The 18079-nt window shown below is 39.6% G+C and overlaps 2 protein-coding genes across 2 annotated transcripts in view; both read left to right on the top strand.

Moving 5' to 3' along the window:
• The window catches only part of LOC103119301 (arylacetamide deacetylase-like), a 523062-nt gene that overhangs the window by 52785 nt on the left and 452198 nt on the right, over positions 1-18079 (top strand). The gene's annotated exons all lie outside the window — the stretch shown is intronic.
• Positions 1-18079, top strand: part of LOC103119300 (arylacetamide deacetylase-like) — a 41214-nt gene that overhangs the window by 16646 nt on the left and 6489 nt on the right. Inside the window, exons 2-4 of the mRNA XM_060196951.1 lie at positions 2209-2431; positions 3469-3538; positions 11710-11881. Coding sequence (XP_060052934.1) covers positions 2209-2431; positions 3469-3538; positions 11710-11881 — 465 coding nt within the window. The remainder of the gene's footprint in view (positions 1-2208; positions 2432-3468; positions 3539-11709; positions 11882-18079) is intronic.

The following is an 18079-nucleotide window of genomic DNA, read 5'->3' as shown; positions in this document are numbered from 1 at the left end:
CTCCTGGTAACCATTCCACCCATATTTTCTTTTTGCTTGATAGGACATAAAATAAAGAGGAGAAGATAATGAGGGGGATAAAAAAGAGTCAACAGCATTTATACACCTGTCCCATATTTGGGAGCTACTCTCTTCCCTGATCCAGCTTTCTGGGCCTTTTTCCAGCCATGGCATCATCTGAATATCAGATGTCAGGCTCAGGAAAAAAAACAAACTAGTACAGTCATGGACTCTTTGGAATATAACTAAAATAGGACTACTAACTACAATATGGAGACCCCCCCTAACTCTTCATCTGAACTATTCCAGCCTTTAGGTTCATGATTATTCAACAATTTGTTTGGCTTTATATATTAACTCTTTTTTCAGCCACCAGGTTCCAAATGCTAACATGATGCCAACCTGACTTCCCTGGGCAGATGACTTCACCAATGTGTCCTGGAGCCCCATCTCCCCAGAGCTCTGCCCCACTAGGGAAAGAAAGAGACAGGCTGAGAGTATGGTGGACCTATCAACACCCATGTTCAGCAGAGAATCAATTATAGTAACCAGACCTTCCACCTTCTGCACCCCATAATGACCCTGGGTCCATACTCCCAGAGGGATAAAGACTAGGAAAGCTATCAGGGGGAGGGGATGGGATAGGGAGTTCTGGTGGTGGGAATTGTATGGGGTTGTACCCCTCTTATCATATGGTTTTTGTCAGTGTTTCCTTTTTATAAATAAAACATTTTTTTAAAGAGAGAGATCTACACCCTGTTGTCACTATACCTGAAATTTCTCCCCTGTTGTTGAGACTGAGAGGCTTGAACCCAGAATCTCACACATGGTTACATGTACACTCCACTGGGTGCACCACTACCTAGCCCCTCTTCTCTCATTTTTTTTCTTTTTTTTTTTTTTAATTTTTTATTTAAGAAAGGATTAGTGAACAAAAGCATAAGGTAGGAGGGGTACAACTCCACACAATTCCCAACACCCAATCCCCATAACCCACCCCCTCCCCTGATAGCTTTCCCATTCTCTATCCCTCTGGGAGCATGGACCCAGGGTCTTGAGGGATGCAGAAGGTAGAAGGTCTGGCTTCTGTAATTGCTTCCCCGCTGAACATGGGCATTGACTGGTCGGTCCATACCCCCAGTCTGCCTCTCTCTTTCCCTAGTAGGGTGTGACTCTGGGGAAGCTGAGCTCCAGGACACATTGGTGGGGTCTTCAATCCAGGGAAGCCTAGCCAGCATCCTGGTGGCATCTGGAACCTGGTGATTGAAAACAGAGTTAACATATGAAGCCAAACAATTTGTTGAGCAATCATGGATCCCAAGCTTGGAATAGTGGAGAGGAAGTGTTAGGGAGGTACTCACTGCAAACTCTAGTGTAGTCCTGCTTTCAGGTATATATTTTGCAGTAGTTTATGGATACGTGTGCACATAAGCTCTCTCTCACAGAAACTGGTGTATATCTAGGTTATGGGACTTTGTCTCATTTTTTTTCTAAACCAGAACACTGTTCAATTCAAATCTGGGACAGAACCTGGGACATTGGTTCCTCAGGCATGAAAATATTTTGCATAATCATCATGCAATCTCCCTTCTCTTAACTCCTCATTAAAAAAAATGGGAGAAAGGAGAATGAGGTAAAGTCAAGGAGTTTTATCTTTCAGTAGTTCTTATATGCAGAGTTGCTTATTGTTACTATTGAGATCTGTTACCAAGTGATCCCCATTCCTCTGATTTCCATGGAGTGTCTTTTCCTTTGACTCAGAGTGAGAGTTCTTTTTTGCTTCGTTAAACTCTAGACTTTGTGCAGCACTCAGCTAGACTTCACCTACCATTTGGAAACTCCTCCCGGTTCCTAGAAACCTTAGTTTCTCTCTTGATCACTGCAAATATTCTCTGTATATGTCTATGAGTTGCTTGATTAATGTTTTACCTATCCTTTTCTCAAATTTCCACCAAAGTTATTTACACTGAGAGTGGATTTAACTCTATATGCAGAACGATAACTCTAGAAACCACCAAATTAAATCACCAAGCTTCACTAACTTGAAGCTACTTTTTTTTTTTTACCTGCCGCAATTATTGTGCTCCAGATTCTAGGTCTCTACTACTTCTGTGACACTGTGACAAACATTTATGCTGATAGACAAGTATAGCTTTTGAGGATTTTAACCAGGTGTGTTACCCCTTCTCACACACTGTTTTTTTTAAGGCTCTGTTTGCTGAGTTTTTGGGAATGAATCATTTCATGAGCAGTGCCAAGATCTTTATGAGCTTTCAAGAAGTTCCACCCACTTCAGATGAAAATGTCTCTGTGATGGAAACCACTTTTGACAACATTCCTGTGCGTGTCTATGTACCCAAACGAAAGTCGGAGATGCTAAGAAGAGGTGTATTCTACATTCATGGTGGTGGTTGGTGTTTGGGAAGTGCTGGTATGTGCTTTTTAATGATCACTTTAACTTATTACATAACATACATTTTGTTAAGTTGTTAACTGCAACATGTCATGAAGATATGGCAGTTAAACATCATCACAGATAATGCAAGTCTTCCCCTGTCTGAAACTTACATCTTTGGATCTGTGTTAGTTTAAAAGAATCATTTTAAAACACTTTCTGATTTATAAAGTAGTGAACACTAGAAAGCCTTGGTATATTGCCGAACCAAAGTAATTATATGAAATTTAATATTGACTCATAATCTTGTTCATTTCAGAAATTATAGGCTGTTGCTGTGAAAACTAGAATGAAGTAAGGTGACAGGTGCATCAGAAATGAGGAAATAGTGACTATCCTTTTATAGAAAATTTAGATGTAAAAGAAATGAAAAAGAGGTATTAGATGTGTAAGAGGCAGAGTAAGGAGAATTTACTTATATATTAATGTAGAGTCAAGTTATCTCATGTATTTGATATAATTTTAGAAACATCAGTATTCTGATATATTTTTTACCTATGATACATAAAACAAGGTTCAGCTCTCCCCACCACATTCTTGATATTCTTTATCTTAACTTGTCAGTTTTGAGGGACTTTAATACTGTTTTCAAATCTCAGTTTCAACAGTCCTTTATTAAAACACCTATTATTTCTACATTATAGATTACTCTTACCTGTCACTGACTCCAATAGAACTATGACATCCTGAAAATTGGAGAGTTATGTTTACATATTTACATATTTATTTTTTCTATACTTAAGACCTGCATAGCGAAGGGAACAGAGATGAATTTTGAATGGAATGAATCTGCATACATCATACAGTATTTTCACATCATTTTCATGTGGAGGAGAGCAAGAATATTGCCACTATATATACTAGAATCTCCGTGGAGATTTCATGTCTTATACTGTGTTAAATCCCTTTGCCCTAGAATTTTTCAATGAGAAAACAAGATTCAGTACTAAACTGCTTATGAAAACTTCCAATTTATCCATTTGTCAGCCTTTGATTTTTTAAATTTATTTTAGCTTTTCTTGCTTATGACCTTCTATCAAGAAATACAGCTAAGAGACTGGATGCCATTATCATTTCAACTGAGTAAGAGCTGTGTTGGTGTGTTTGGGTTTGGGACAGGTACTATATGTGAGAATTAGTTCTCAGCTGTGTTGGTCATTCCTTAATATATCTATATATTTGTATCATACATATTTATATATCAGTGAGAATAAGAACAGAGAATAATGACACACATGATTCTGGTTATAAACCTCAGGATGTTACCTTTCTTTTAAAAAAATTTTTATTTAACAAAGGAGACATTAACAAAACCATAGAATAAGAGGGGTACAATTCCACACAATTCCCATAACCCGATCTCCATATCCCATCCCCTCCCCTGACAGCCTTCCCATTCTCTATCTCTCTGGGACTATGGATCCAGGGTCCTTGCTGGTTGCAGAGGGTGGAAGGTCTGGCTTCTGTAATTGCTTCCCTGATGAACATGGGCGTTGACTGGTCAATCCATACTCCTGGTCTGCCTCTCTCTTTCCCTAGTAGGGTGGGGCTCTGAGGAAGTGGAGCTCCAGTACACACTGATGGGGTCCTCTGTCCAGGGAAGTCTGGTCAGCATCTTGCTGGCATCTGGAACCTGGTGGCTAAAAAAAGAGTTAACATACAAAGCCAAACAAATTGTTGAACAATCATGGACCTAAAGACTGGAATAGTGCAGATGAAGTGTTGGGGGGGTATTCCCTGAAAATACACTTCTAATCACAATTAATTGATCATTAAACTCATTCAGATGATTACTCCTGCTTCTCCATTACCAAAATTTGTCAGCCCCCCCAGGCTTCTTAGTTTATTTATTTCCCTGCCTATTCTGGTCACTATTGTCACAATACTTTATGTTTCCTCTAGCTGTATAATTTCTGCTCTGAATGAATTTAATCACTTGAATTCACGATTCCTAAACTGATGAACATTGCTGCAGTGATTCTTAACTCACAAATCTTCTCAAAGATTCTATTCCAAATTTGTGGTATCTAAACATGACTAACAAACTGGAGATATGAAACTTTTACAATCCTGGGAAGGCTTTTATTTATCTCTTACTGTCAATTTTTACCAAACACAGACATTCTTTCACAAATGTGTACTACTACTTTTAAGCTCCTTCTCAATTATTTATCTTTTTTTCTCAGAAGAAGCTGCATTGGTCTATCTTTGATCATAACCATTTTTTCCCAGATCCCTTATAACTTAACAAATTTTTCATTCAAATATTTCTTTTTTAAATTTTTAATTTTTTAAATTTTTATTTAAGAAAGGATTAATAAACAAAACCATAGGGTAGGAGGGGTACAACTCCACACAATTCCCACCACCCAATCTCCATATCCCATCCCCTCCCCTGATAGCTTTACAATTCTCCATCCCTCTGGGACCATGGACCCAGGGTCATTGTGGGTTGTAGAAGGTGGAAGGTCTGGCTTCTGTAATTGCTTCCCTGCTGAACATGGGCATTGACTGGTCTGTCCATACTCCAAGTCTGTCTCTCTCTTTCCCTAGTAGAGTGGGTCTCTGGGGAAGCTGACCTCCAGGACACATTGGTGGGGTCTTCAGTCCAGGGAAGCCTGGCCAGCATCCTGGTGGCATCTGGAACCTGGTGATTGAAAAGAGAGTTAACATAAGAAGCCAAATAAATTGTTGAGCAATCATGGACCCAAAGCTTGGATTAGTGGAGAGGAAGTGTTAGGGAGGTACTCACTGCAAACTCTAGTGTACTTCTGCTTTCAGGTATATATTTTGCAGTAGTTTATAGATACGTGTGAAGATATGCTCTCTCTCACAGAAACTGGTGTATATCTAGGTTTTGGGACTTTGTTAGAAAGTGAACCACCTGAGATGGAATTAGAGTATACTATGAAAGGAAAGGTCTCACCCAAGTAATGAAGCTGAAGGGTTGTCATTCCACATGTGAAGTCTCTGGACACAGTCTGAAGTGAAGCATGTTGAGGTGGCAATCGTTGTGTTGGTTAGGTTGTGTTTGGCAGATGCAATATTATTTGATACGGATTGGGAGAGGCATACGGGAAAGTAGGCCCTATCCAAGAGTGCCAGGACTGGAGGAAGTAGAGGCTCTATAGTGGAGATGTGAGATTCCTGCTGTCTTAGGGTTCCAAAAGACAATCAATAGTTAATGTTATCATCACATTATTTGGTAATTGGGTTAACTTTGAGAAGACCTTTTGTTAGGGTTTGCTGTACAGTACCCAGTATCTTGTATATAGCTGTGCTATTGGTTGCTTCTGATCTACTTGGTCTAGGCTTTTGAGAGAGTCTGCATGTCTATTACACAGCCTATATATTGAAAAGATTCAGTTTGTGTTTTGAAAAACTTTGAGACATACAATTGATTTTCCCCCTCTCAAATTAATTAACTAGTGATTTATATGTCTACATATTGCTAGGAGTGTACATAAACACCATTACCACCACCAAAAGACTGTGACCCATCCCTCCCACCCATTCTCACCCCCCACTGGTCCAGGAAGCTGCATATCTACCCCTCACCACAGGGTTTTTAGTTTGGTGCCCTACTTACAATTTGGTCAGGTCCTGCTTTTAGTTTCCCTTTCAGATCTTCTTACTCAACTTCTGTTGATCAGTGGGATCATCCAGTACTCATCTTTATCTTTCTGACTTAGCTCACTTAACATAATTCCTTCTAGCTCTGTCCAAGATGGGTCAGTGAAGGTGGGTTCATTGTTCTTGATAGCTGCATAGTATTCCATTGTGTATATATACAACATCTTTCTCAGCCACTCATCTGTTGTTGGGCACCTGGGTTGCTTCCAGGTTTTAGCTATTATGAACTGTGCTGCTATGAACATAGGAGTACACACCTCTTTTTGGTTGGGTGTTATGGAGTCCTTGGGGTATAACCCCAGGAGAGGAATTACTGGATCATATGGAAGGTCCATGTCTATCCTTCTGAGAGTTTTCCAGACTGCTCTCCACAGAGGCTGGACCAATTTACATACCCACCAGCAATGTAAACGGGTTCCTCTGTCCCCACAACCTCTCCAGCATTTGTTGCTGCTGTCCTTTTTTTTTGTATGCCATTCTTACATGAGTGAGGTGGTATCTTAGTGTTGTCTTAATTTGCATTTCTCTGACAATCAGTGACTTACATCAGTTTTCCATATGTTTGTTAGCCTTTTGGATCTCCTCTGTAGTGAATGTTTTGTTCATATCTTCTGCCCATTTTTGGATGGGGTCATTTGCTTTTTTGGTGCTAAGTTTGCTGAGCTCTTTATATATTTTGGTGATTAGTTTCTTGTCTGATGTGTGGCATGTGAAGATCTTCTCCCATTCTATAAGGGGTCTCTCTGTTTGTTTAATAGTTTCTTTGGCTGTGCAGAAGCTTTTCAACTTGATGTAGTCCCATTGGTTTGTTTCTACTTTAGTCTTCCTTGCAATTGGGTTTGATTCATCAAAGATGTCCTTGAGGTGTAGGTGGGAAAATGTTTTACCAATGTTTTCCTCTAAGTATTTGATTGTTTCCGGTCTGACATCTAGGTCTTTGATCCATTTGGAGTTGATTTTTATTTCTGGTGAGATAAAGTGGTTCAATTTCATTCTTCTGCATGATACAACCCAGTTTTCCCAGCACCATTTATTGAAGAGAGCCTCCTTTTTCCATTTAATCCTTTGGTCCCCCTTATCAAAGATTAGATGTCCATAGGTGTGGGAATTTATTTCTGGGCTTTCAATTCTGTTCCACTGGTCTGTGTGCCTATTTTTGTTCCAGTGTTCCATGCTGTTTTGATGATGATGGCTTTATAATATAGTTTAAGGTCTGGGAGTGTGAGGCCTCCATTTCTGTTTTTTTTCCTCAAGATGGTTTTGGCAATTCTAGGTGTTTTCAGGTTCCAGATAAATGATTGTAGTGTTTGTTCTATTCTCTTAAAGAAGCTTGTTGGAACTTTGATGGGTATTGCATTAAATTTGTATATGGCTGTGGGGAGAATATTCATTTTGATGATATTTCTTCTTCCAATACATGAGCATGGGATATCTTTCCATTTCTTGGTATCAGTTTCTATTTCCTTGAGTAGTGACTCATAGTTTTCAGCATACAAGTCTTTCACTTCTTTGGTCAACTTTATTCCTAGGTATTTGATTGATTTTGCTGAAACAGTAAATGGGAGTGATTTCTGGATGTCTTCTTCTTCAGATTTAGTGTTTGCATAAAGAAATGCCACTGATTTTTGTACATTGATTTTGTAGCCTGATACCTTGCTATATTGCCTGATACCTTGCTATATTGCCTAATAACTTCCAGTAGTTTTCTGCTGGATTCTTTAGGTCTTTCTATGTATACTATCATATCATCTGCAAATAGTGAGAGCTTGACTTCTTCCCTTCCAATTTGTATTCCTTTGATTTCTTTCTCTTGCCTGATTGCTATGGCAGGAACTTCTAATACTATGTTGAAGAGTAACGGTGACAGTGGACAGCCCTGTCTATTCCCCGATCTGAGGGGGAATGCTCTCAGCTTCTGTCCATTGAGTATGATGTTGGCTGTAGGTTTGCTATATATAGACTCCTCTATCTTGAGGAATTTCCCATCTATTCCCATTTTTTGTAGAGTTTTGAGCATGAAGGATGTTACCTTTCTGAGTCCAAACTTTATTCACTGAACCTGCTGTTGGGCTGAACTTCACTGACGGGAGACAGAAGACCAGGGACTCATGGTTGAGCTGTACGCAGTATCTCTTTATTCATGCAGGACGCCGCGCAATCTATACCAAGCTAGACTAAACTAACAATTAACTAAAATGAACAAGGTTGTCTTTATATATACTTCCCAAGTAGGGTGTGAACAGGATGTGACGCAGAGAGGGTGGAGAGAAAAGTGACTGGTTAAAATCAGGGTGTGACACGGAGAGGATCAGGGTATGACAAGGAGAGGGGGTGGAGCAGGTGAGAATTCTACCACTAAACCACCAATGCCCTGGAGGGAAGGTGGTGCTTTATGTAAATGTAAAAGTGATTTATGTAAATAGACGGCAGTGGTTATGTAAATAGAATACAGTGGTTATGTAAGTAGAATGCAGTGTTAAGCAGGGGGTATTTAAACCAAATGAAACAGAAGGGGTTTTTAAAAGCAGAATTAGAACATACCAATAATTCCCCCTTTCTTTTTAACTAATGGCCATAGTATCGGGATTGCGGGGCACTTTGTGAGGCAGGGAGACTGATAAGAGGCACACCTTTTGGGGGTTCTACTGTCCCTCCTTGCTCAACCTCTCCGTGGAGAGAGAGACTAACAGGATTGACACACCCCTCAAGCTCAAGCCCTTCCAAGCTCAACCACATCCTCACAATTCCCCAACATCTCTCTCTTACTTTATGGCCATATATAACTGGGTCAATGTCTGTAAAAGGCTTCATCTCTGTCAGGGGAATAGCAGTGTAGGGGTGAACAGAAACCTATATCATACATGCATTTTCAAAAGAACTGGCATAAAACATGGAAAACAAAATAGGTGAGCCGCAATAACCAGTGTGATGCCAAGGGGAACGTTTCTTGCCTCAAAGGGCAAGGTCTAGCAGGCGAATGGGCATTTCTTGCCTCTGGGAACGCTTCATGCCTCTGGGGGCATCTCTTGCCTCAAAGGGCGTTTCCTGCCTCTGTGGGCATCTCTTGCCTCTTGGGGCGCTTCATGCCTCTGTGGGCATAACCTAATAAGAAGGGGGAGTTTTCTGACTCTGGGGACAGAGCCTGCAGGCGAGAGGACATGGTCTATAAAGTCTCAAGGCAATTGGCTGAAGTTAGTCTTTGAGAAACACAGCAGTGTGTACCAGTAAGTCTGATGGAAGTGTCAGTCCAAAGTAGATGGCTATGGAAGAAAATGCCAAGGGATGAAACGCTGCATGTCTGTCTTGATGGGGAATGTCGGCCACCAGAATTCTGCTTTTCTGTAGAGTGATCTTTGGAGTCTGTGAATCTGTTTCTTCAGGTCGTGCCAGGTCACATCATTGGTTTCCGGGGGTGTGTTGTAGTCATTCCATCCGGGGTGTGTTGTAGTCATTCCATCTTGTGGGTGATGTCAGAGAACAGGGTCCAAATGCATTTCCAGAGATTTTCATTTGAGTAGATGCTTTTTCATGTGAAGACTTGACAGCTGAAATTCACTTACTTGTCAAACAAAACTTGTAGCAGATTAGAAGTTTACTATAATTGATAACTCCATTATAATTGGAAGTCCTTTCTAGTATGATTTTAAGGTTGTTTAAACAGTTTAAACTCAATAAAATGTGGAAAGGTAAACAGAAGAACCATGGTAGAATCCTTAGGCATGAGAATAATTAACATAATCATTGCACTATCTGCCCCACCCATAACTCAAACAGTTTTCAGGATTAGACATTTCAGATTCATGTCAAGACGTAAAAGAGAAATCAAAGGAGGAAAAAACAATTTTTTGGATTGTTTCTGGATGTCTCTAGAAATCATGGCTGCGTCCAGCATTTTTTTTTTAAAGTCAATGTCAAACAGAGATTCAGTCATTCAAATCACTCTCTTACGAAACAGATCTCACCATGTAGCATCGAAAGTCCCCGGAGGGCGTCCTAGTCCAAAAAGCTCCTCGAAATTCCATTTAGGGTGCTTCTGACTGTTCCTGCTGGATTGTTTCAGGCACCCATTTTTAAAAGTGTCTTCCCATTGAAGATAGAATCCAATCAGGAGAGTAGAACTAACCACATGTCTCCATTCTTGGGGACTGCCAGGGTACTGGAGAATGCTCCTCAAATTAGAGTAGTCCTTCTCCATGGGAAACATGTGAGAAGAAATCCAGAAAGTCCCAGTGGATATCCCCATGCATGTCCCAAGGTCTATGATCACTGTAATAAAGAACCAAATTGTGGCCTGGAGCAAAATGTAGTCCTTTTCCTCGGGAAACATGAGAGAGGGAATCCAGAAAGTCCAAGGAGAAATCTCCGTGCATCTCCCAAGCTCTATGATCCCGGTCATAAGAAACCAAAGTTCCCGGTCAGGGAACTGAAGTGTTGCCCAGAGTAAAATGTTCCATAGACAGAGAAACTGTCTCATAATGAAACAGTAGAGGCTTTGGCAAACCTCTTCCTAAGTAGAAAGGCAACCCATGGTGGATGGGTAGCCAAGTTTACTTATCTGGGTGATGGTTGGGTTAGGTCCCACGTTGATGCTGGTCCATGTTTCAGGGCTTATTTCAGTCCCTGTTCAGGAGCCATATGTCGGGCTGAGCTTCACTAACGGGAGACAGAAGACCAGTGACTCATGGTTGAGCTGTATGCAGTATCTCTTTATTCATGCAGGACGCAGCGCAATCTATACCAAGCTAGACTAAACTAACAATTAACTAAAAAGAACAAGGTTGTCTTTATATATACTTCCCAAGTAGGGTGTGAACAGGATGTGATGCAGAGAGGGTGGAGAGAAAAATGACTGGTTAAAATCAGGGTGTGACAAGGAGAGGATCAGGATGTGACAAGGAGAGGGAGTGGAGCAGGTGAGAATTCTATCACTAAACCACCAATGTCCTGGAGGGAAGGTGGTGCTTTATGTAAATGTAAAAGTGATTTATGTAAATAGAAGGCAGTGGTTATGTAAATAGAATACAGTGGTTATGTAAGTAGAATGCAGTGTTAAGCAGGGGGTATTTAAACCAAATGAAACAGAAGGGGTTTTTAAAAGCAGAATTAGAACATACCAATAACCAGCTGCTGTGCTATAGCCATTGCTTGTTTATTTGTAAATTTATTTTTACTGATAAGACAGAGAAATTAATTAGAGGGAAGGAGGAGATAGAGGAGAATGAAAAAAATATATACCTGCAGTGCTGCTTCACCACTCATGAAATTTTCCCTTGCAAGTGGGAACCAGGGACTTGAATCCTGCCTTTGTGACATAAATCTGATTGAGCAAGATAAACAGCCAATGTATGATTGCATTGGTATGTCCTATACAGAGAAAACAAAAGATGGATGACATAAAGTAAGAAATAGACAAAAAAAAACAGAAAACCACTTAAAACTATAGACCATGTGGTAGTTACATGAAGGACCAAGTAAACTGGGACAATTCATGAGAACAAAGAGTAAGATGGATAGATATGGATATACAGTGATGCATATCTGAAATGTATATAGTGCAACATTTCTTGAGTAACTATTTTAAATCTATTAAAATAAAATAAAGCTTATATCTCTGTCCATAGCTACAGACTAGCACCTGAATATCACTTCCCAAATCAATTTGAAGATGTCTACCATGCAGTCAAATGGTTCTTACGTCAAGATGTTCTTGAAAGATATGGCGTAGATGCTGAGAGAGTTGGTGTTGCTGGAGACAGTGCTGGAGGGAACTTAGCTGCGGCAGTAGTACAACAGGTATTTTGCTTTGTTTCATTTCAAAGATTAGCTTTCACTGAACTATGTTTGTTTTAAATATGAGTGTGTCAATGAAGATGGTATGATAATATGACGGGTGAGAGGTAAGTAGAAGTTAGTCTAGAACACATTTACAGACCTACTGCCTAATTTCCATGCCATAATTTTTTAGAGAAAATGATACAACTCTGCTTTTAGATTATTGGTTTAAAGGTAATTCTAATTGGAAATGGGTAATTTCATGAGCAGTGCCAAGATCTTTATGAGCTTTCAAGAAGTTCCACCCACTTCAAAATAACTTCTGTACTCAATGTCTTTTCTGCACTGAGGTTAATCAAAGGAAACTCTTTAAACAATGTAACATTTGGAAGACTATCAGGAGAAGAGTGGAAGTCATCTTTCAGATCCTTGCCAATCCAAGGTCACTCACCACTCATCATTTTCAGTCATACTCCAAAAAGAGACACTTTCAGAGAAGAGTCAGGCTGATGTAAAGCAAATCTCTTGTGCACTGAGTGCCTTTGCCTGTGTTCAGGTGCAGCCTCAGAAGTTGCACTGACAGTAAGGTGGTGTGAGTTATAGACTTGTGACTGCTTCACATATGTGTGTGACGATCCTCCCTGGAGAAATGTAATGTTGCCACAGACTTTCAGTTATGGCTACAGATATCTTTGAAGATTGGAATCTAGCAAAAAATAAAACATGTCTAGGCAAACAAGTCAGACAAAACCCATGAGGAAATCATGCAGAATCAATGGACAATAGAAAAAACACACCACAAAATTCAGATACAGCAGTGGAATTATAAGTTTTAGACTATAAATATTTCTAATACTTTCTTCAAATAATTAAAAAAAATCAAGATAGCAAATTTCATCAGAAAAGCTGTAAAAATTCTAAAACTAATATGTCAAATATTTAAAATGTAAAACATCATGGGTAAGCAAAGTGATTTCATATAGCTGAAGAGGTTATCTACCAGCTGAAAGACAGATGATAAGGAGTCATACATAATTGTATAAAAGACAGGAATAGCTGGGGGTGGGCAGAGCCAAGATTGCGACTTTGAAGCAGCTGCTTCCGTGAACTCTGACAACAACTGCTGGAATGGGTAAGATCATGGCCTTCAGCAGGACGGTGAACAAGGCCTTCTAAGTGTAACACCAAAGAGGTCACTATAGCTCAATTTGGGTTAGAAAATAGAGCAAAAAGAAAGGAATTTTTTTTATTATTTCTCTTCCCCTCCCATAACCAGACCCCAGGGGTAGAGAGCCACTGCTAGCAGGATCCCCGCTGACCTTTTTTCTTTACCAAGATTCCTGCCTCACCAGAGGTACCATTCCAATCCTGTTCTTTTATAAATCCATTGGCTATATTTTTTCTATAAGTAAGTGACTTATGCCCAATTGGAGTGACAAATATCTGACCAAGCAATGCCTCACCCTGCCTGGGAAAGACTGCCTGGAATTTTTTTTTTTTTCAATCGATTGTCTAGGCTCACTGTGCCTGAGCTAACTGGAAGCCTTTCAAGCTTCAGACCCTCTGTTTGGGCTTTTTACTATGTTCTATTTTATTATTACTATTATATATATGCATATCCCTTTGCCCCCCCCCAGTTTGACCAAAATTAACTCTTAGTATATTTTTCATTGCTAGGTGACAGGGTGACTTATCCATTGTAAGAGAAACTTGTTTCACTCTTTATACCTCCTCTATCCACTCTCCCCTTTCTCCCTCCTCCTGGCTAACTAAAAATAAATAAATAACTTTTCTTTCACTGCTCTTTTTTATGATTTTTCTTTCTCTCTTTTCCCCCCTGTATTCCTTTCTTCTGTTCTCCTTCCTCTGCTTTCTTAATTCACTGATACTCGTTTGTGAATTTTTGGGGGGAAGAAATCTGACTCAGAGTGGACTTTCTTTGTGTGTGTCTCTGCTCACCTTCCCTTTCTCCTCTTGCTACCCCTAGAATTTACAGTGTACAGTAGATTTGCATAATTTTCTACTCCTGCTATCCATTTTTTCTCTTCTCTTTCTTTTTCATTTGGATTTTGTTGCTATTTTTTCTTGGACTGGAGACATTGTTGGGATAACTGGTATTGGTTAAACTGCTTCAATAATTGCTTCAGTTACTATTGTGATTTCCAGGTGGTGATTGCATTTGTCACATAGGTATTTAGTATAGCGTGGCTTGTACTCAAAATACAACAACTGAGGAACAACAGAACATAAAAACAAGAAACACATTAATAAAAAATATGGTCAGATTAAGAGAAAATAAAACTGCTACTACAATGAATGAAGACATGAGCCTAGAAGAAACTAAAAATCAGCTAGAAGTAACTATAGATAAGAAAAGCATGCAAGCAATAATAAACTTATTAATCATAGAAATGAAAACAACTTTGGAGGAAAGGGCTAGCAGTATTAGGGAAACAATAGATGAGACCCTCAAGGAAAATACTAACTACCTTGAGGCAATTAGAGAACTGAAAGCTGAAGTAGCTGAACTGAAGAAAGAAGCTGAGGGAAGGGAAAGCAGACTAACAGAAGCAGAAAACAGAATTAGCCAGACAGAAGATGAGCTAGAGAAAACTAAGAAAGAGGTAAAAGAGCTCAAAAAGAGATTGAGAGACACTGGAAACAACAACAGAGACATATGGGATGATCTTAAAAGGAGTAACATTAGTATAATTGGCCTTCCAGAGAAAGAAAGAGAGGAAGGGGAAGTAAGCATTATAGAAGAAATTATAGAAGAATCCTTCCAGACCTGAACAACAGAAAGGACATTAAGATTCAAGAGGCCCAGAGAGTCCCAAACAGAATCAACCCAGACCTGAAGACACCAAGACACATCATAGTTACAATGAAAAGAAGTAAGGATAAAGAACAGATTTAAAGGCTGCAAGAGAGAAACAAAAAGTCACATACAGGGGAAAACATAAGAGTTTCAGCAGACTTCTCCACTCAAACTCTAAAAGACAGAAGAAAATGGCAAGATATCTATTGAGCCCTGAATGATAAAAGGTTTCAATCAAGGATAATATATTCTGCTAGACTTTCATTCAAACTAGACGGAGGGATCAAAACCTTCTTAGGCAGACAACAGTTAAAGGAGGCAACCATCACCAAACTGGCCCTGAAAGAGGTTCTGAAAGACCTCTAATAAGCAAGAACATCACTACAATACTTGAAATATATCAGAGCAAATAAAAAATAGTTGAATAATGGCAATACAGTGCATTAAGTCCATAATATCAGTAAATGTCAATGGATTAAATTCACCCATCAAAAGGTACAGAGTGGGAGGATAGACCATAAAACATAACCCAACCATATGCTGCTTGCAAGAATCCCACTAGATCCAACAAGATAAACACAGACCTAAAGTGAAAGGATGCAAAACTATCATACAGGCTAAGGGACCACAAAAAAGGCAGGAACAGCCATTCTCATCTCTGACACAATAGATTTTAAATTAAATAAAGTAATAAAAGATAGGCAAGGTCATTACATAATGCTTAGAAGATCAATCAGCCAAGAAGGCTTAACAATTATTAACATCTATGCATCCAATAAGGGAACCATCTAAATACATCAAGCACCTACTCAAAGGACTTCAAAAATACATCAATAATAATACAGTAATGGTGGTAGACTTTAACACTCCACTCTCACACTTAGACAGATCAACAAAAGAGAGAATCAACAAAGAAACAAGAGGATTAAATGAAGAGATGGACAGACTAGACCTCTTGGACATTTTCAGAGTTCTTCACCCCAAAAAACTGGAATACACATTATTTTCAAATCCACACAACACATACTCAAGGATAGACCACATGTTAGGCCACAAAGACAGCATCAACAAATTCAAGAGCATTGAAATCATCCCAGTTTTCTTCCTAGACAACAGTAGAGTAAAGCTAACATTAAACAACAAACAGAAAATTACTAAAAGACACAGAATTTGGAAACTAAAAAACATACTGCTTAAGAACCACTGGGTCAGAAAGACACTCAAGCAAAAAATTCAAATTTTCCTGGAAACAAATGAAAACGAAGACACAAGCTATCAAAATATTTGTGACACAGCTAAAGAAGTATTGAGAGGGAAACTCATAGCCATACAATCACATATTAAATAACAAGAAAAAACTCAAATAAGCAACCTTACTGCACACCTAAAGAACTTAGAGGAAGAGGAACAAAGGAAACTTAAAGCAACTAGAAGGAATTATGTTAAGTGAGCTAAATCAGAAAGATAAATATGAGTATGGGATGAACAAGCTCATCAACCAAAGTTGAGAAAGAAGAACAGAAAGGGAAACTAAAAGAAGGATCTGAATAAATTGAGAGTAGGCACCAAAGTAAAAACCATGTGGTGATGGTGAGGGTGGACATTTGGCTTCCCAGAGCAGTGGGGTTGAGGGGGGAAGGTGTAGGTGGGTAGTACGATGGGAACAGTCCTTTGATGGTGGGAATGGTGTTTATGTACACTCCTATTGAGGTGTAGGGATATAAACCACTATTTAACTAATATGAGAGGGAAAAATTGATTATATGTCTCGAACTTTTAAAAACACAGTCTGAGTCTTCTTAATACATAGGCTGAGTCTTTGATATGCTGACTCTCTCAAAAGTCTAGACCCGGTAGAACAGAAGCAACCAGTGGCACAGCTGTATACAAGATGCAGGGTATTATACAGAAAACCCTAACAAAGGGACTTTTCAAAGTTAACCCAATTACCAAATAATGTGATGATAACAATAACTATCTATCTTGAACCCTAAGACAGCAGGAACCTCACATTTCCACAATAGAGCCTATATTTCCCCCAGTCCTGGCACCTTAGGGTGGGGCCCACTTTCCTGCATGCTTCTCTCAATTCATATCAAATAATATTGCATCCGCTGATAGCAACATAATCAATGCAAGGAGTGCCACCCCAGCATGCTTCACTTCAGACTGTGGCCAGAGACTTCAGGTGTGGAATGACAACCCTTCAGCTTTATTATTCAGGTGAGACCTTTCCTTTCATAGTATTCTCTAATTCCATTTCAGGTGGTCCACTCCCCAGTACAGTCCCCAAACCTAGATATGGACGAGGCCCCCTGAGATAGAGCATATGTTCGCACATTTCCATAAACCAGGGAAAAATATATACCTGAAAGCAGAAGTATACAAGAGTCTGCAGTGAGTACCCCCAACATTTTATCTGCACTATTTCAGTCTTTAGGTCCATGATTGTTCAACAATTTGTTTGGCTTTGTATGTTAACTCTCTTTCCAGCCACCTGGTTCCAGATGTCAGCATGTTGATGACCAGACTTCCCTGGTCTGACAACCCCACCAATGTGTCCTGGAGTTCAGCTTCTCCAGAGACCCACACTACTAGGGAAAGAGGGAGGCAGATTGGGAGTATGGATCAACCAGACAACACCCATGTTCAGTGGGGAAGCAATTACAGAAGCCATACCTTCCACCTTCTGCAACCCACAATGACCCTGGGTCCATACTCCCAGAGGGATAGAGAATGGAAAGCTATCAGGGGGAGGGGATGGGATATGGAGATCAGGTGGTGGGAATTGTGTGGAGTTGTACCCCTCCTATCCTATGGTTTTGTTAATGTCTCCTTTCTAAATAAATAATAAAAAGACACGAATAGCTAAAGAGACATAAAATACAGAAGCAAGCAAGAATTTATTTGATGTAGGCTGAAAATACAATAGAAATTTTAGTGTTATTCAAGAAGAGGAAAGAGATAGGGGAAAAGGAAAGAGAGATAGGGAGAGGGAGAGGGTGGAGAGAGAGAGAGACTACTGCATTGGAGATTCATTCAATGCAGTGAGACTACAAAAGAAACAATTTTTTAAATTTATTCATAAAATAAAAAATATCAGCTAGACCATAAGGTACGAGGGGTACAATTCCATACAATTTCCACTAACAGATTTCAGTATCCCATCTCATCCTTGAAAACTTTCCTATTCATGCTCCCTCTATGCATGGACCCAGGGTCATTCTGAGGTGCAGAAGGTGGAAGGCCTGGCTTCTGTTATTGCTTCTCCACTGATCATGGGTATTGGCAGTTGACCCATACTCCCAGCCTGTCCTTATCTGTCTCTAGTGAGGCAGATCTCTGGAGAGGTGGGGTTCTAGGATAAATTGGTGAAGTCATCAGCCCAGTAAGTCAGGTTG

This window comes from Erinaceus europaeus, chromosome 9 (genome assembly GCF_950295315.1).
Source record: "Erinaceus europaeus chromosome 9, mEriEur2.1, whole genome shotgun sequence".
NCBI classification, from domain to species: domain Eukaryota; kingdom Metazoa; phylum Chordata; class Mammalia; order Eulipotyphla; family Erinaceidae; genus Erinaceus; species Erinaceus europaeus.
This window is presented reverse-complemented; position numbering and strand designations above follow the sequence as displayed.